The sequence below is a fragment of the Ranitomeya variabilis genome, chromosome 2, assembly GCF_051348905.1.
Source record: "Ranitomeya variabilis isolate aRanVar5 chromosome 2, aRanVar5.hap1, whole genome shotgun sequence".
Lineage (NCBI taxonomy): Eukaryota > Metazoa > Chordata > Amphibia > Anura > Dendrobatidae > Ranitomeya > Ranitomeya variabilis.
This window is the reverse complement of record NC_135233.1, coordinates 949,994,481-950,013,423: the sequence shown is the minus strand read 5'-3', so window position 1 is coordinate 950,013,423 and position 18,943 is coordinate 949,994,481. Positions and strand designations below refer to the sequence as shown.

Below are 18,943 nucleotides of genomic sequence, written 5' to 3'. Positions count from 1 at the left end.
AAACACTGAAGCCCCGAGGATGAATAGACATTGCCACCCAATTAGATCAGAATGGGAAGGCTGGAGGGGCTTTGTGTACGCCTGATAATAGCAAGCCTCTGCCCCAGAGATCCGGCCCAACAAAGGCCTGTGTGAAACAAGCTTTGAAGACACAATAACATTCCTCTGCTGAGTTTCAAGCCCCGCGGGTCCAGTAGCGCCAAAAACAGCCACTCGCTCTTCCGTATTGAAGCACATTCCTAACCAGAAGTTCAAAGGCCTGCAAGATAACATGCCAGAGCTGCACCTTTCTGCTGGAAGATTAACCTGTTCATAACAGCACCACATCCCTCTAATGTACTTGTGGCCTCAGAACTTAGGTGACCTCAGAAACTAAGCCGAATTCTCAGAATCGGCAGCGTATTATCCTGGGCACAACAACTAATGGACAAATAGGGCCATAATCTGATTACTCACAATCCAGAAAGTGACCTGGTATTTACAGCCAATACTGCAAACTAAATGTTTTCTTCCAATGGCATCACTGTAAAGGGTCCTGCAGTCATCACGATACATATACATCTGGCTTGACCACCATATTTCCTACATTGTCAGCATTAGGGGCCTGTGTTAGTCGCCAATGGCTGAGGGAGAGCTTGAGCAATGTCGACTGCGGAAGTCCAACACTGAAAAGACACCATGGCTCAAAACACACAGATGATCCCAACACCAACCTCCACAGGCTTCTGTAATGTTCTCCATGATCATGCTCTGATGGGTGGAGGGATGTTATTACAGACAAAATGCTATAGTGAGCCATTAGTAAGGAATATTTGCTCGCTGTAAAAATATGTGGAAGAACATGTTTAATCCACAAATTATTGGAGCATTTATAGCTAAAAGAAAGGAAAGGGGGATGGGCACCGTCAAGTAGCTTTCTCTCTAGGTCATAAAAACTAGAATTGGAGGATAAAATGCAATTAGATGGCAAGCATGCACATTTTTTAAAATAAAAATGGAGACTATTAACATCACATGTTCTTTCACTATTAGGCCATGGACCAATAGGGACATCAGGGACTTACATGCAGTTTATGTATTACTCTGCCCAATATCAAATATTAAGAGAATTTGTTTTAGTGCTGTGCACTTGGGGTGTGGTCTCCTCCAAATCTCAGCACCCTGATCCACACATCTTTCCTGGGAAGGATTTCATAAAAGAGGATATCCAGGACTTCACAAAAAACTAAAAAAAAAATTATCTAAGCAATTATTGGAACTTACTTGCCTGTTGTGTCCAGCGCCGTTCTTTCCCAGTACAGAGCGGTCACACACTGCTACTGCCAGAGATTTACAATGGGGCGGAACTTCCAAGGTCATTCTGATTGACAGCCGGCTTTCCCAATTAGGCAGTGGGATCTCGCTGTTGATCAGAATGACCGCGGAAGTCCCATCCTGTGGACAGATCGGACCAGAAAAGTCTCAAAATGTTGGCGAGTTGTGCTGCGCTACAATTTTGCTACTTTTGACATTCTCACCATTTTTTGCCCAGCTCTGTCAAAGTGGGAAGAGCTGGGGTGAGACAAGGGGCTTGGCATGTGGAGTTTCTTACATCAAAAATCTGGAGAAACCACAGTAAGGTTTGTGGTGAGCTGCACATAGAGGCACAAACCACTTTTATGACCCGCTGGATTCAATAAGATGCGCGCCTCTTTATGAATTAGGAGCATCTGACTCCAGCACACCTCCTCATCAAGACTAGAGTGAAAAAAAGCCAATGGCAACTATAAGTAGATAGCTATACTTGAAAAGAATCTTGGCCTGAGGATATGTTTGAGGCAATGTTACCTCCATTAATTAAGTTCCGTAAGAGAAAGTTCTTGGTTGGGAGTATAATTCTAAATTTGCTTTTCCGAAAGAGGTAACAAATCATAGAGGATGTTCTGTTTGAAGGTGCACAGCTACTGACTCCAAGTAGAGACTAAGTGATCTGCCCAGCAGATTAATTATTAAGAGATTCAATCTTTTCATATCTGCGGCACTAGGTACCGCTGCCATCTGCCTGATGAACCCTTTGTAGCAATGAGGGATTTTCTCAGGCATCTCAGACATTGTGCTAATTAGGTAGCTGCAGGTGGGATGCAAATCTGCAGCTGGCTGTCAGCGTTGGGAAGCTCTGATAAAACCAGTGAAGCCTAGCACACGTGTAGCAAAAACAGACAGGCTGACTTGTTGACTTGTAAAGGCTCCGTTCCAAAGTACAGCGTTAGATGGCTAAAACGGCTGGACATAGGCTAAGGTGTGGGTGTATTTCACTTTGGGATATTACTTCCCTATATACAACTTCTAGCTTGATATACTCATCCGGGCAGGTATGGAGAACAATCAGGTGATCAAAAATACTCAATATTGCACAATAATCTTCAATGATACATCGGGAAAGCTATCTGAAATTTTATGTTTCCTGCTTTTTTTCCTCAATGAAAAGCAGGAAATGTGGAGGATAATGGGGAAACACAAAAAATACTACCGTATATACTCGAGTATAAGCCGACCCGAGTATAAGCCGACCCCCCTAATTTTTCCACAAAAAACTGGGAAAACTTATTGACTCGAGTATAAGCCTAGGGTGGAAAATGCAGCAGCTACCTGTGAATTTCAAAAATAAAAATAGATGCTCCATACCGTTCATTATGGCCCCATAGCTGTGCCATATAGTGCTCTGCACCGTTCATTATTGCCCCATAGCTGTGCCATATAGTGCTCTGCACCGTTCATTGTTGCCCCATAGCTGTGCCATATAGTGCTCTGCACCGTTCATTATTGCCCCATAGCTTTGCCATATAGTGCTCTGCACCGTTCATTATTGCCCCATAGCTGTGCCATATAGTGCTCTGCACCGTTCATTATTGCCCCTTAGATGTACCACAGAAAGCTGTGCCATTGCTGCTGCAATAAAAAAAAAAAAATGACATACTCACCTCTCTTGCTTGCAGCTCCTCAGCGTCCCGTCCCGGCGTCTCTCCGCACTGACTGATCAGGCAGAGGGCGGCGCGCACACTATATGCGTCATCGCGCCCTCTGACCTGCACAGTCAGAGCAGAGAGACGCCGGGAAGATGGAGCGGCGCCCGGCGTGTGAAACGCGGACAGGTGACTATGACATACTTACCTGCTCCCGGCGTCCCGCTCCTTCCCCCGGACAGCTGGTCTTCGGTGCCACAGCCTCTTCCTCTGTCAGCGGTCACCGTTACCGTCATTAGAGAAATGAATATGCGGCTCCACCCCTATGGGAATGGAGTCCATATTCATTTCTCTAATGAGCGGTCCCATGTGACCGCTGAACAGGGGAAGAGCTGCGGCACCCAGAGACCGTGGGACTGCAGGGACAGTGCCAGGAGCCCCGGAAGCAGGTGAGTATGCCTCAGCGCCCTCTTCCCCTCACCCGCCGACCCTGCCGCCGACCGTGACTCGAGTATAAGCCGAGAGGGGCACTTTCAGCCCAAAAATTTGGGCTGAAAATCTCGGCTTATACTCGAGTATATACGGTAATTAACAAAAGAAAGGATCAATAATCACAGCATTCGAATAATTAAAGGATGAATGAACATATATAAAAAAAAAATAATAATTTACATTTTTGTTTCTAAAGTCGTAATCAACGCAACGCAAATTTTCACCACAGCAAAACATTTTTGAGAAAAATAACACAAAAAGAGAACATCTCCCAGCTACTGTAAGGATAAATCTCTGAAGACATCTTCTGAGTTAGTGACCTAGAACTGTCACATTTCATCAGAAAATTGCACGTCAATACATCTCCATGCTCCCCAGCAAATAAACGAAACAAATGAAACGCTCATTCCCATCTCACAAGAAATTAGAGATTTATGGAGCAGAGGGCACTTTCTGGAGACATGACTTTAAACAAAACAATTGCCATACTTGCTTTCTTTTTAATGCACTGGAACTTGGATTTTAAAGAAGCATTTAATAAAAAATTACACAGGCAAGGACAGTGCAAAATACAGCGACGCGGCTGATGCAGCTACACCTATGGGAGGGATACAACCAAATAGGATAGGCTTCACTTTTTAAAGAATGTAATGATTCTGTAGGAAAATATGTCATACATAACACAAGGGAAATATAGTAATACTCTAAGAATGTTATCTTTTTCATAATTCTGGACTAGGGCGCCACTTTCAAGTGTAGCAAAACCTATCACCAGCTGGGATTCTCCATACACAGGGCGTGAATAGTGATGGACACCCAACTTGTGGGGCTTTGAAAGTGTAAATACTTTTCTAAGGAAAAGTCCAGGCGTGGTGTAAAGTTTCCACTACAGATATCACCACAATCAGTAGCAAAGTCTGCATTTGTTCAGGTTTCACTCCTTATCCATTGAAAAAGTGATATCAGTAGAAGAATTTTGAAGCTGCAGTTAAAGAAGCCCTCCCATGGAGTTTCTTTTTCCACTAAAGCTGTGTATGTGGTGTGTTAATATACTCACGTACCGCCAACGTCTCCAGTATCCATCTATGTACAATGTAAGTCTATGGAGCATCAGAACTAGGCTACATAGACTTGTAAGAGACTTCAGGCTTGTGCATAGAGTCATCAGGATAGTCTGAAGAGTGGTGATGTCACCGAGAAGAGGAGCAGAGGTGGAGAGAAGACGGCGGTAGGCGAGTATATTAAACACACATATACAGAACATATGCATTCTCAGATTTAGAGGGGGAAAAAAAACAAAATGGAAGGGCTTCTTTAACAATCCCAGCACACACATCTTTCTGTCACAAAATTCAATTTAGATAGTTTCCAAACCCATGTTTCAAAGCACTGGAGAGACAAATTGCTGGTGACCTCTATTCTCAGGTGGACACTAGGATGGCCAAAGTAGTTTTTCAGGGAACAACATCTGGAACTCTGAATGTGAAAAAAGGTGATCCAGGATCCTGGGACTAAACTCAACCATACCCAAATACATAAGAACAACTAAAGGTATCACTGTATATGCTGCCATAGCTCTAACGGTTGTTTCATATTAAAAGGGAACTATAGGACTTCAACACTGATGGCCGGTAAAACCGCTGTGAGAAGTTAGTGATGGCTTATAATTAGGACTGGTCATCAATATTTAAGTGGAAAGTCCCTTCAATTTTAAATTTTTTTATTATTTTTAATTTCCAGGTATACATATTGCAAGCAAACTTGTCATTTCATCCTGTTCCAAGATGCTTTTGATTGCATTGCACTGAAAATTCAATCCTACTTTATGAGCCGAGCAAAACGCAATCTCTCCTGGTCGTGAAGAACTTAATCATTTTCAAAAGACCATAACAATGCTTTCCCAGAGAGTGAATAGCCTGCCCAAGGCAGAAGATTACCCATAAGCCTATAAGACCAAGCATTAGACCTATCACAACATCATCAGGGGGACTAGATCCTTTCACATAAATCCTGCCATTATCACGCTAGAACTATCTGATGTGTGGCTGAAGGTTAATGGAGATGCCCAGCTTTCTACGTGTAGGAAAAGGTCCAGAAGATGCTACGTTCCAAAGCAGATTGCTCACTATTGCCAAAAGGCCCTTCATGCACCCCTCTTTAGTCCTCCAGCATTACAGGCTTGCTGGAGTTATCGGAGGACCTCATGGAAGGTGACTAAAATATTTGCTAAGTACAAAGTGTTATTTAAAGGGCATAAGTTGTTAGAAAGTTATTTTAATAACATTTTCATGCTAATAATATTTAAGAATTAGTTTTTGTCATTTTTTATCATTCTCCATATCACTTCACTATCGACAATAAAGACTGACATTCTGCAAATTTTCACACTGACCATTTTTAGCCTTGTAATAGGCCGATAATTTCTCTTCGAGAGATCGCTTTTCAGCAGCCATTTTATTATCACAGACAGAATGACAATGTAAAAGGACACCTTATATACATATAATTCAAGATCCTCTGTTCACACTAGGCAACGCTGACAGCTCACCTCCTCCCCTCTCTGCACAGGTAATAGAGCATGCCTAACTGCAGCACAAATTACATGCAGAAAATAAAAAGAATAAAAAAAAAAAAAAAAAATAGGTTTCATTACCTGTAATAACGTTAATCAGTATAATGAAGCCAGATAGGGATCAAACAAGAACCAGTAAGATTACAGTAAGGAAAGCCTTGGAAAAGCCTTGGAGGTCACGGCATATTACAACATATAACAATACAAGAGCTGTTTGATCTAGGGAACCCCATATTGATTAGATGAGACCTCCTCTACTCCCCCTGGTCTCCCACCACATTCTGACATCTCTACATGCATCACTGGATTTCCCTCTAATAACGGTAAAGCACATCCTCCGCAGCGGCAACAAACTTATCTTGACACTTACTAATTCCTCCAGAGCACACAAATACCTTTCCAAAATGTCACCTACAAGCATGTCTGTTTGGATCGAAGCTCTGAATGTCCCTCTATTTTTCATTTACAGTTACTTAGCCGCTGAAATGTCAGACCACTACATATATGTCTCTATACTATGATGGAAAGTGAAAGCTACTACATAGGTGAAGGCTGTATGGGAAATCACAGAGTACGACCGTCAGCGTGATCGCAACCAGACCATAACATTGGGCAGTGATCGGATCTCACAGATGAGAGTGGAAATTTACATTCCCCTTAACAGTAGCATAAACATTATTGAATTTTATGGGCAAACTGCAAAAAATGATTACAGTTGCCTGATCAGCTCTAGTTGGTTGTCAAGTAGATGCCCTTTTTCAGCACCCAAAAACTCATTCATATCATCCTGGAGAGCGTCCAGCGTGCATTTATGGTCCTGTTGATAAATGTTTATGAGCAGATAGCCTTTGCTCCTGGAGATTTACAGGGGGGGGGGGGGGGGGGCCTGGGGGAGTGACCTTTAGGTGTTTTTTTTCCCCAATAGAATAAAGAACCTAACACCATGCTCACCTCCCCATACCAGCCGTGATGGAGCCAGCAGCGCAGTATGTGAGCGCGTGCCTTAGGCTGCGAGAAAGACAACCGTGATGTGCCATGGCCTTCCTTACCCCCCACCCTGTACCTCACCCATTATCCCCACAGTCCCCACTCCCTACTGTACACGTGCTTTGGCAAAACTAATGTTTATTTGGTCTTGCCAATAAAGCTTCTTTGAATTGAATTGATGTATGAGGACGTGACCAATGGTCTCCTGGTGCGCCCTTAAATTCACCATATGGGTCAATGCACGCCTGTCAGTCTGCAGACACAAACACTAGTTAAGTTTCTATAATAGTAGAGAGTTAATCCATTCATGATTCTAGACAGCAGAAAGGCATTAATAATTCAGAGGATACACAGAGTCTGGCAGAACATATAAAAGGCTATGTAGTAATGAAGCTTTACTAGATAAACAGTAGCAAACTGAATTTCCAGTGAGGATTGCATTCCTTCATGACCTCAGTGGCCATACTGCTTTTCACAACAGGCATTGTGCTACAATCTCAGAAAGGTATTGAAGCCTTATGAAAGATGTACAGCACAATGCCGGCAGTATAAGGGCCTAATTCATGCAAAACCCATTCACCAATCCTAACCATGATCATTGGACAATTTTCACTTTTCCCTCAACATGACATTCCTAGATATACACAACTTGCCTAGTTTCTCTAAATTTAGAATAGATTAAAAAAATTATTATATATACACACACATACACGCACACAGATGCAGGTTCTGGCATCTGGACCTGTCGATCAGCTGATTGCCCTTCCTATCCTTAATAAGGAGTTGTTTTTTGGTAGAGCTAAAATATATAATATAATAAATATTATATATTTTGGTTCTACGAAAAAACAACTCCTTATTAAACTTAGGAAGGGCAATCAGCTGATTGACAGGTCCAGATGCCAGAACCTGCATCGGCCTATACATTTCTCATGCAGGAGCAACAACATATTACATGCTACATGGAATACCAGGCTCTAATGAAACACCCACCATATAATCCATGGCCACTCCTTACTTGGCTCCAAAGACTAACATCTATGAAATCCATATGCCCCAGTGGGATATCTTCAAGTGAGCTTCCTTTATAAAGGGATAGTCCCATAAATTCATATTACTAGTGTATGCCATCCTTAAATGGTGAGGATCCAATCACTAACAACTTTCAGTGACTCAATAGTTGACAAACGTGAAATAGCAGTCAGACAAACGTTTAAGTTTTTATCTCTCCCGATAAAGTAAAATGGAGTACTGTGTACAGTTTTGGGCACCAATACTCAGGAAGGATATAATGGAACTAGAGCGAGTACAAAGGAGGGCAACAAAATGAATAAAGGGCATGAAGAAACTACAATACCCAGAAGGATTAGCAAAATTAGGATTATTTATTCTAGAAAAAAGACAACTGAGGGGCGTTCTAATAACCATGTATATAAGGGGACAATACATCACCACCTCCTCAGGCAAGGAATTCCAGATTATCACTGCCCTAACAGTAAAGAATCCTCTTCTATGTTGCTGGAAAAACCTTCTCTCCTCCAGACGCAGAGAATGCCCCCTTGTGCCCGTCACCTTCCTTGGTATAAACAGATCCTCGGAGAGATATTTGTGGAACCCCTCGACTGAGTTCTCCATCACCACCTCCTCATGCAAGGAATTCCAGATTCTCACTGCCCCAACAGTAAAGAATCCTCTTCTATATTGTTTATACCAAGGATGGTGACAGTCACAAGGGGGCATTTTCTGCGTCTGGAGGAGAGAAGGTTTTTCCACCAACATAGAAGAGGATTCTTTACTGTTAGTGCAGTAAGAATCTGGAATTCCTTGCCTGAGGAGGTGGTGATGGAGAACTCAGACGAGGGGTTCCAGAGAGGTCTAGATGTCTTCCTGGAGCCTAACAATATTGTATCTTACAGTGATTAGGATCTTTAGAAGGACGTAGATCTGGGCATTTATTCTGGATGGACAAATGTCTTTTTTCGGCCTTGCTAAGTACATTACTATGATTTCCCCATGCACATGAATGTTTGGTTCAACTAAGCATTCATGTGTTATTTAAAGAAAAGAGAAAGCTGCTGCCAGACCGTTTTGGCAGTGGCTCACCTCCCATGAAAACAGAAGAATCTGGTGTGGAAATGCCATCTGTCCTAAACCTATTCTTCCCTTACATACTTGGGGCGGAAAGGGGGGGGGGGGTCGGGTTAGATAGACTCATGTAACAGGTATTGGAGCCCTAAGAATAAAAACGATAATGTGCTGATTGAGAGCTCTACATCTCCTTCATTCTTCCCCTGACACCTGCAGTGTGGAAACAACACCAGACACAAGATTGGGAAACCTAATAAAATATGAAGTGTTTGTACATTGTACATTTAAGAAGACTGGTGTTTCGTATGTCAGTGCAAGATAAAAGTAAAAAGTGGTGTTGGAGTAAACTATGATAACATTTATTGAAAAGGCTCTAAATTTGGCACACGTAGGGTTGTCCTAAAGCCAGAAAATGAATCTGCGCCTGTTCTGAACGGTCACAGATTTATGACAAAATGTTCACCATTTTCTGGCTGCAGTATTTAGAAATCTGTCAACACTTGCAGACCTTGCCCACTCCAAGTAAACGGTGCCCACTCTTCTCATCGCTTTACAAAAGCTGACAAAAGTTGCAAAATATGAAATAATCAAATCTGATGTGAATGTGACAGTTTGAAGCCAAGGCGCCTGTGCTATTGATAAATGCACACAAGCCACTTTTATAGAAGGAACATGAAATGGCTCTTTTGGGTGGTTGCACTGCATGAAGATATCAAAATGCATCAATAATGGCATCCACACATCGAGTGAAAGCTCTTTATCTGCAGAAGAGGCGAATTAATTCATAGCACCGCCGCTTTAACAATATAACAGAGGTCTGGGAATGGAATGGCATTCCTGTGGTTTAATTAAGTAAAAAAATACTCCAGTAGATTGGCCTGAACATGGGAAACTGATATACCATTCTCAGCAGTCAATCACTTCTTTAGCCTTTTGCTGGTTTGGAAAGAGAAAAGAGTCTGGCCTGTGAACAAAGGCTCAAAAAAAAAAAAAAAAAAAAAAAAAAGAGAAAAACAGCATGTGACAGGTTTAGATGAATCCAACAGTCACCAGAAGTGGAGAAAACACAACAGATCAGCATCTTTGCAGGCACGTCCATGTCAAAAGCCATAAACAAGTGAGCAGATCTCATAGTCATGTAATGCAATCAAATCCCATCCCAGGGCAATATAGCAGATTACAAGGAAACAAAACGCAATAAATAACACAATATTGAACATATGAGTTTACTTATTGCAGTAACACCATGATGTGACTGAGGATATCTTTAATAACCTCTTGGTGTTAACGAGAATGACAAGATCAATCCTAAAACGTTCTGATTCCACACTCCACAACTAACCACTACGTAGAAATATGACAAAAGTAGCCACAATGACCAATTTCCTCTAAATACTGTGAATAAATCTCACAGCTCTCAGAACACTAACATCAGGACCATCAGACCAAGTGGACATTTTCCAACTATAGTTGTATTAAGAAGCTTTAGGCAGCACATTGTTTCAATATAATCTTCATAATGGACAATAAATAATTATAATAATATATATTATAGTGTGGTACTGTGTTAGCAAGAAAAATCTAGGCAAATACTTTTATGCCCAAGGTATTCTAGAAGTTATAACTATTAGCTAACCAGAAAAAAAAAGTATATGTTTGCAAGCTTTTGAAGCACAGAGGCCCCTTTATCAGGCAAGTTTACCAAAAGTTTGCAAATATAAATTTTCACTCCTAGGATTCTTTTTTAGAGAGGGGTGGGGGATAAAAATATTTATATAAATGCAATACTTTTATTTACCCTTGATATATATATATATAATATATCAATGGATTGCTGCTGGATCAGTTCTAAGGGTACGTACCCATGATCTGGAGTTGCTGCGGGTTTTACGTTTTGTATTTGCGCAGCGTTAAACCCACAGCATCCAGATGTTACAACATAGTGTATGGGATTTCTAGGAATCCCATGTCCTCTATGTGTGAATAGTTGCCTGCGGATCACCCGTGGACACGGACATGCGGCACGTCTTTCAAGACCGCAGCGCATCAATTTCTCCTTTGGAGACGTCAGTCTCCACAACAGAAATCTCATCAATAGAATGTATTTGATGCAGTAAATTCGCATTGTTTAGAGAATGCATGTGGATGTGCGTTAAATAGATGGCAGCGCTTTGGATGCTGCTAGTTTCGGATAGTGGGCACCCGGCCTGCAGGATGATTACTGGACATGTGACAGCCTTAGTGGCTGTGCTCAGTACTGCAGATTATGACAATCTTAGCGAATAAGAAAATGCTGCAATGCACAGCACTAATTAATTCAAGTTGAAAGTATTTATGGCATAATAACAAGTGTTTAAAACAATAAAAATGTGTCTATGTCCTTGGATGGTAATCTTAACATGGGAATTTATGGCATCAACACCTACAATATGAATGATGATGTAGATCCTACTTCTGGGACCTGCACGTGTATTGTGAGTGGGGGGTCCTCCAACCAGCCTGGTGTGTGAATAATTAGAGACAGCCGTACAAAGCTCTGTGTACCTTTGTGGAACTTCTAGAAATGAGCTGCTGTGCTGTGGATATTCCATAGACATCACAGTTGGGAAAATCCCTTTATTATTAGACATTTTTATAGCGCCATTTATTCCATAGTGCTTTACATGTCAAAAGGCGACAAATACAAGGCACTAACAGATACATAAATGAAAGCCACTGACAAATACAAAGCGTGGCAGATTGTGTATTCATAACAATAGCCGTGATACTGTGATGTAATAGTCTAGGTCGGGACTAGCACACGCGTCATATCAGTCACTAATATCACTGTTAACCTCCGATTCTACATCATTAGACGGACCTCTCTTCTTTCTAACGTTTCCATTAGAAGTCGTCCTGCTGCACTCACCATACTCTCCGGCAACGTGCTCCATACAGCGTCTGAGATCATATTACCTTACATGACCCTTAGCTCATTAAGCACAGTTCTTTCTATCGATGTCCCATTATTTTATATGGCGGTACATCTGTTTACCCAACACAGATTGTGAAGTGAGCGTCCAAGCAGAATTTGCCAAGATACGTTATCAATAGTTATAAAGGGCATTTCGCGTGTTATAAATATTGACACATCAACGAGTGTTTGTTGGATCACAATTTTCAAAGCCAGGTCCAGACCATTACGACCTGGACACAAACACAAAACTGTGTAACTACTAAGGACACCGAGACGACAAACACGCCAGTCACCTTTACTCTGAGTCCTGACTTGTTACAATTTAATCTGAAAACAAAAAACAAGAAAACGCCATTTAAAAACAGAAGCAAGAGTCACAGGCCATGTGAAACGTTTTGCTGATGCAGGACTTCAGCTCAGACTGTGCACCAGTTAACATCAATTCCCTCCATATCAGACACAAAAAGCAGACAGGGTGTCTCCTGCGCACACTGTAAAGCACACACCTGCCGCCGCCAGCCCCTGCACGTGAAGCTATACCAGCTGCCTGGTTTTTCCATTCTAAAAAGTGTTTGATAGACAGAAAGCCAATGGAAACAAAAAAAAACAAGAAAGTGTCAGGCTACCACCAGACAAGAGAGTGAATGAGTTAACAAAAGGGTTCTCAATAGCTGCAGTCTCTCTGGTGTTCTGCAAAAACCATCATCATGAGGAGCCACAATAAGATGCACATGGAAACAGATGTGGAGGATTGTTTATCCAACCAGGGCGGCCAAAAGTGCTAAGAATGGGTAAAGGAAGTCATGGCAAATGATGGCTGCTCAAGACAAAGTAATGACTTAAGGCATAAAAAAACAAGGAGCACAGTGTGATCCCATCCAGGAGGAGGAAGGGTAAACAAGTTGACACACACAGAAGAGCATGCTGCTGCCAAATGGTTAGAGAGGCTTGGGGGTTAAGCGGATGTGTGCTAATAAGAAGGAAGAGAGGGCGGGATGGGAGCAATGAGCCCATGAAATGACAGATTCCCACGCTCTAATTTCTTCATTCATGAAGTTCTTCTGGTTCACTAAAGAAAAAAGTGCAGGATTACAATCTCCTCAGCAACTCCTTACCTAACGTGTCCTCAGAGACATGCACAGCACATACCCCATTTATGCACACTGTCACTTTAAGAGACAAAAAAAACCAAAACACTGTACTCAGGCCATGCATGTTGTAATAAACTCCCCAAACCTGCAAGAGCCACAATAAATGATGTATATGTAATTTTCAATTATGCTCCAACGCCTTTACAATATCTGTCTTCAGCACTGAGCCTAAAAGTGTTAGAAAATGCCAAGAAAACTGCGCAAAGTGTCAAGAGTGTGAACCCAGCCCAACAAAGAGCACACCATTAGGCAGTGCATCGCTTCACATGAACTTGAGTAACATTAGGATGAACAGAATGTAGAGTTTTGTTCTTGGATATTCTAATCATACAGTGGAAAAGCTGCAATTAATTACAGAGAATAATTGACTACTGCGGAGAATAAAACAATCACATTAGTAACGGAATTTCCTCTAATTGGGTTTTCACCGTGCAATTAAACTGGGAAGAGAAAGGATATGATTTCAAGCTAAACCCATTAGGATTTCATTTTTAATAAACTCGTGAAGCATCAACAAGCGCAATCTTAAGGGAGCGTTGTAAAGTGCGTGAAAGAAAGCAGTCTAGACTACGTTATCACACAGCCAAAAGTGCAAAACCAGAGCGTATCCAAGGACAGAGGGTAATAGTTTAGGACTGTGTAAGGTGGTCTCAGGCAGACACAAAGACATGAAACAAAGGGGCACTTAAGACTAATGATTGCTCCTTGCCATATCAGCCCCATGACCGGCTACAAAGTATTAGCACATGGCACAACACTGACATTTGCAAATCGCCAACAGAAGACATTATGAGGGCAACATGCCACCAACAGGCAAAACAAGATCCCTGACCTACGCAGTGCTGCACATGCCTCACCCTGACAAAATAAAACACGTGACTGCAGTACAATAACTTTCATAAACATCTCGTTATGAAGATAAGCTGAACATCACCGACATTTCTCTAGGAAGAGGAGCACACATAATGCAACAATGAAGTTACAAATTCACATCTGCTACAAAAATAAAAGAAAGTGTAAACACTGTAGAAAAAAAAAAGCAAAATAAAAGCTCATTTCAAGCCAGGAAGCTACAGGGACCTAAAAGATCAGTTGCAGGAATTGGACAATTGCGTCCCACCTTTATTGACCTCTGTCACATGTACAACAGAGAAGCTTGTGTAACCTGTCCCACTACTGATCAGTACACAAAAGGTCTGCCTGCAAAAGAGGACAAAAACAAAGAATTGGGCAACATGTGATAAAGGTCTTTCAGTGAGGGGAGAAAAGAAAACAAAACAGTCACATAAGCTTATCAATTTACACCATTATTTCTACACTGGACACCCTGCATATCACATGGTGAAGTATGGATACAAGGAGTAACAACTAGTGTTATGGTCTGGTCAACTGGCAAGAGGGTTAGAGGCAATGACCTAATATGCATGCACACAAGGATCTTCAGAAGAGCCAAGGTTATATGAAGAGCAAGTCAGTAACCTACCTTCTGTGTCTGCCTGGCTCCTGCGTTCATCCAACTTGTGGAAAGTGATGCTAGCATAAGCACTCAAATCATCTGAGGGGTGGGTGATCCCAGTCTGATGGGGGTTACAATGCTCCAAGCCAGTCAAATCTTTCACTAGATCCAAATCAATGTAATTGAGGCCATTTTGATGGTGGTCTAAAGGTTGCTGAGACTCTCTCCGTACAGAGTCTCCAGGCCTGAGCCAAACATTCTCAAATGAAGCAGAACTGTGTCTCTTTACATCATCTCCAGAAACAGGTCCAGCACTAACTCGGGCTGTGGTAGGGGTAGAAGAAAAGGTCTCCGAGCTGTGTCGCCTCCTACCTTGTGGGTCACCTGCCCTGACAACTTTGGCACTCTGGTTGCGATTTGGGCTTAGACTAACGCGGGTAAATGCACTGGGGCCAGAGCCCTGGCCCAGAAGAGGGCAGGAAGTTTCCACTAGGCTTGTATTAACAGATGGTGGGGGAGCTTGCAAATTATCATGGACTACACCAATTGTCATTTCTGCGTAATTGCTGTTACAAGTTGGCGAGATTGGCTTGGGAGTGGTCCGGGCAGGTGGTAATTCACTGTAGTCTGAACAAATGGAACCAAGTTGCATACTCATATAGTCCCGCTGAACAGGCTTTCCTCGAACAGGTGGACGACCACTACATAGGTCTGTTGAGCACACGGCACTGACAGGTTTACATGAAGTGTAAGCATTTTTTGACCTCCAGTGCTTGAGGTCCATGTTCATGTACTCAGACAAGTTCTCTCTCTGAGGAACCACTCTACTCTGCACATAGGATGGTGAATGTATTGAAGAAATTAATCCTCCAGGGAATATCTTTTCATTGAACTCTATGTTCACATACTCTCCAGGACTCTTTGGCTCTGGAGGTAAAGCAGGTTCCCGAGCCCTTGGCAATGTGCTGGCCTTACTACTACTTTCTAAGGACAACCTTGTGGGCCTGGTCAATCTACTGCTTCTTCCATGGAGACAAACTTCACTTTTCCGACTCTGCTGGGTTTCTTGTCCCCCAAGACTATCACTGCTTGTGGAAGAAGAGGAGGATTCCTCGGTATATAAAGGATGACCTGAGCTTACAGATGAGCGTGAGTGTCCATCATCATTCTTCCGGTGAACGTGCTTAAAGGACCTTGGCAAAGAAAAGTAAGAATAGACAGGTTTGGATGGCTCCTCGACAGAATTCAGATAGCAATCAGGTGGAGTGCTAGTAGTTGAACCACTAGCTGGTGACATATTAATGTAATCACTGCAAGCTAATTTGCCATCATTACTCTCTATGGACAACTTTGGGTTGACACCATTTGTCCAAATTTTGCTGTAGTTACAGCTGTCTGGAGAACAGCTACCACTAGGAGACATCATCATATAGCCATTGGAGTCCACTTGTGTATATCGTCTCGGGTTAATAATCTGCTGTGGAGCTGACACACTCTTCGGACTCATGGGCATGTAGTCACCATTTTTAGTAGGCACAGGAGCAACACCTGGTGACATTGGCATATAGCCATCATCACTGTGGTTAGGTCTGTTTTCCAGGTGGAGATCTAGGCACTCTTCAGGATACGAGTAAGTGGGCACAAAAGCTGAGTGTCTAAATGATGAGAGGCGCAGAGGATAGGAAGGCATCATCTCAGTGTATTCCTCTATAGATGACTGTGAGGGAGTCTTCTGATGGGAAACAGTAGGTGGGGAAGTACCTGAGGAATGAGTCCTCTTTCTGAACACTTTGTCAAGGTCGCTATTCTCTTCACCCCTACTTAACTGGTACCTTTGCGGCGTGCTTCTCTGGATTAGATTGTTGGATTTGCCCATGCTGATGTAGTTGTTCAAGTCTTCTTCTCGAGCTGGAGGCGTGTGCCCCAAAGAATCTGGTGTCACGCTCCGGAAGGAACTTCTGAAATCACACGGACTGGATCCATACTCATCAGAAGAAATAAATCCACCATCACTAGGGGAACCTGAAACTGAGGCACTGGATCTTCGTGGACACAAGCAGTCAGAAGTGGAGCCATGTCCACTGGTGCTGCTGGAGGACAAACTCACTGGACTTGTAGCGGAGGGAGAGCAGCGACTTGTCGGCATGGGAATGGAGCGACTATGGTTTAGAGGTGGGTGAAGTCGAGAACTACCCCTATGCCGATGTGACTGGGCCCTGCTGGCACTCGGGCTAACTGGGCTGCCATCCATTGAGGCGGGTCTTGACATTGTACCCTCTCCATCACTTGAAGCCCGAACCCTGAATGAGGATGAAGACCCATGTTTACCGGCTCCTCCAGCAGGAGAGGTGGCTGTAACACTTTCTGTACGAGCTCTCCGATTTAGCCCAACTTGGCTTGGAGGAGGATGGTTAATGTGATGCCTTCTGAGCGGCACAGAAATTGGGTTGGAGCAATTAGAAGACGACTGACTCTTGCTACGAGGTCGAAATTCATCGCTCAATGCTTTCATGGCTTCGAGGATTGTCTCGTGCATATTTTGCGCAACCACAGAGTCATCCACCTGCATCCAGAATTCACCAGCTCCTGTCACGGCGGAGCGACCAACTTCGATAAAGAAGAAATTTTCTGAATGACCACATCGCCGGATGTTCATGAGCTGCAACACCACGGCTGCCGCATCAGAATTGAGTTTGACCAAACTGATTGTTCGATGGGTCAGGCACAAGCGGTAGATTCCAACAAGATTTTTAAGCTGCCCTAAACCCTTTGGCTTCATTATCACTTGCCACACTTCCTTAAAGGCCAGACCAGGGGGGGTCACGTCCCCATAGACATCCTCGCCATTAACTCCATCATGCACCCCATTGGCAGCTCCTTCACTGTAATGACGGTGGTGAGTTTTCCCCCGGTTATGCAGATCCACTAAAGCTTGATACCATCCCTCCTGTTCTTGTTCACAGTCAGCAGCAATGGCAAAACACTCGTCTTTCGTGTACAGGGCGACTAAATGTTTGTTCTTTGAATCCGCCCTCTTGTTGATATTAAAGCAGCTTTCCAGTGGAATGGACCTTTTGGGGGCCCCAGATTTGTGCCGCCACTTTTTCTCGTTCTCATAATACTCCAGACGGGCTAAACCCGACTCGCTGGCAGCTCGGAGCACGAAGAATCTTTTGTGCATGCTCTTAGGTTTTCTAAGGTAGCCTACCTTCTTGACATCAGAGAAGTTATTCTCTTGAGGTGGAGGATCCGTGGGGCTGGCCATGGTACCAAAGTATAAATAATTGCACAAAATGGGAAAAAAAAATATGTAGTCCTTGCAAATAAAGTCAGTGTGCAGCTTCCCAGCTCAGTCAGCACCAGGGGCAGCAGAGCCTGCAGCACCGTGCAGCGGAACGGCCACTTGGCAGAGTTGTACGTCCCTTGGATCAAGAAATCCACAGAGTAGCAGAGCCCAGCAGCAGTGGGAGCACCGAGATCCTGCGCAGGGAGCCGCGTCCACACCCGGGGAGCCTCATCGTGGGCTGCATGTGCCTGCACAGCCACGGGGCAAGGAGCCGGGCGGATTCTGCGCCAATGGCACTGCCGGGAGGGGGTCACTGCCTGCGCCCATTCAGTCCCATCGCGTTGCAGAAAGTGGCAGCTGATGGCAGGTAGCCGCTCTCCCACCCCGCCTGCCAGCTGGAGCCTCGTCCCCTCCCTCACTCACTGGCTCCGGGGAGCACGGCCGGACCGTGGCTGCTGCGCCGATAAATACGGGCTCCGGGGGAGAGCTCGGTGCAGGAGTTGCCGGAGTTTCTGCCAAGCGTCCTCTTCCCCCGCCTCTCCTTGCGAAATAAACCAAAACAAGCTGTGTCTGTGTCTGAGTTCCCGGGAGCGCAGCCCCGCCCCCTCTCTCAGCTCCCGCCGCCTCCGTCTCCCTCTCAGCCACACGTGACCGCCCCAACAGCAGCAGCGGCACCACACACACTGCGTGCAGCAGAAGCCGCCGCCAGGGACAACCTAGCCTGCTGCCCTCACTGCGCTAAAGCCACGCCCCTCTCCGTTTACTCTATACAGCGGCCAGGAGGCGTTGGAGCACAATCCCGCGACGTCATTGGTTGCTGCTATCTGTCCATCACCTCTATTCTAAATATTAGTTTGGTTGAGGCGTGGCGTAGTAAAAAAAAGGCGTAAACGCCATTCAGGTCCGTGTTATGAAAAGTGAGCGTACAGCGCGGTGTACTGGCGTGCCCTGCTGCTGCCCGCGCCGTGTGCACTGAGGACACGCGGCAATAACACAGACAGGGGTCGTGTCAG

The 18,943-nt window shown here is 43.9% G+C and overlaps 1 protein-coding gene across 1 annotated transcript in view; it reads right to left on the bottom strand.

Moving 5' to 3' along the window:
* Window positions 1-18,577, bottom strand: part of IRS1 (insulin receptor substrate 1) — a 45,910-nt gene extending 27,333 nt beyond the window's left edge. Inside the window, exon 1 of the mRNA XM_077290778.1 lies at window positions 14,672-18,577. Coding sequence (XP_077146893.1) covers window positions 14,672-17,909 — 3,238 coding nt within the window. The 5' untranslated portion in view covers window positions 17,910-18,577. The remainder of the gene's footprint in view (window positions 1-14,671) is intronic.
* Window positions 18,578-18,943: the final 366 nt, after the last annotated feature.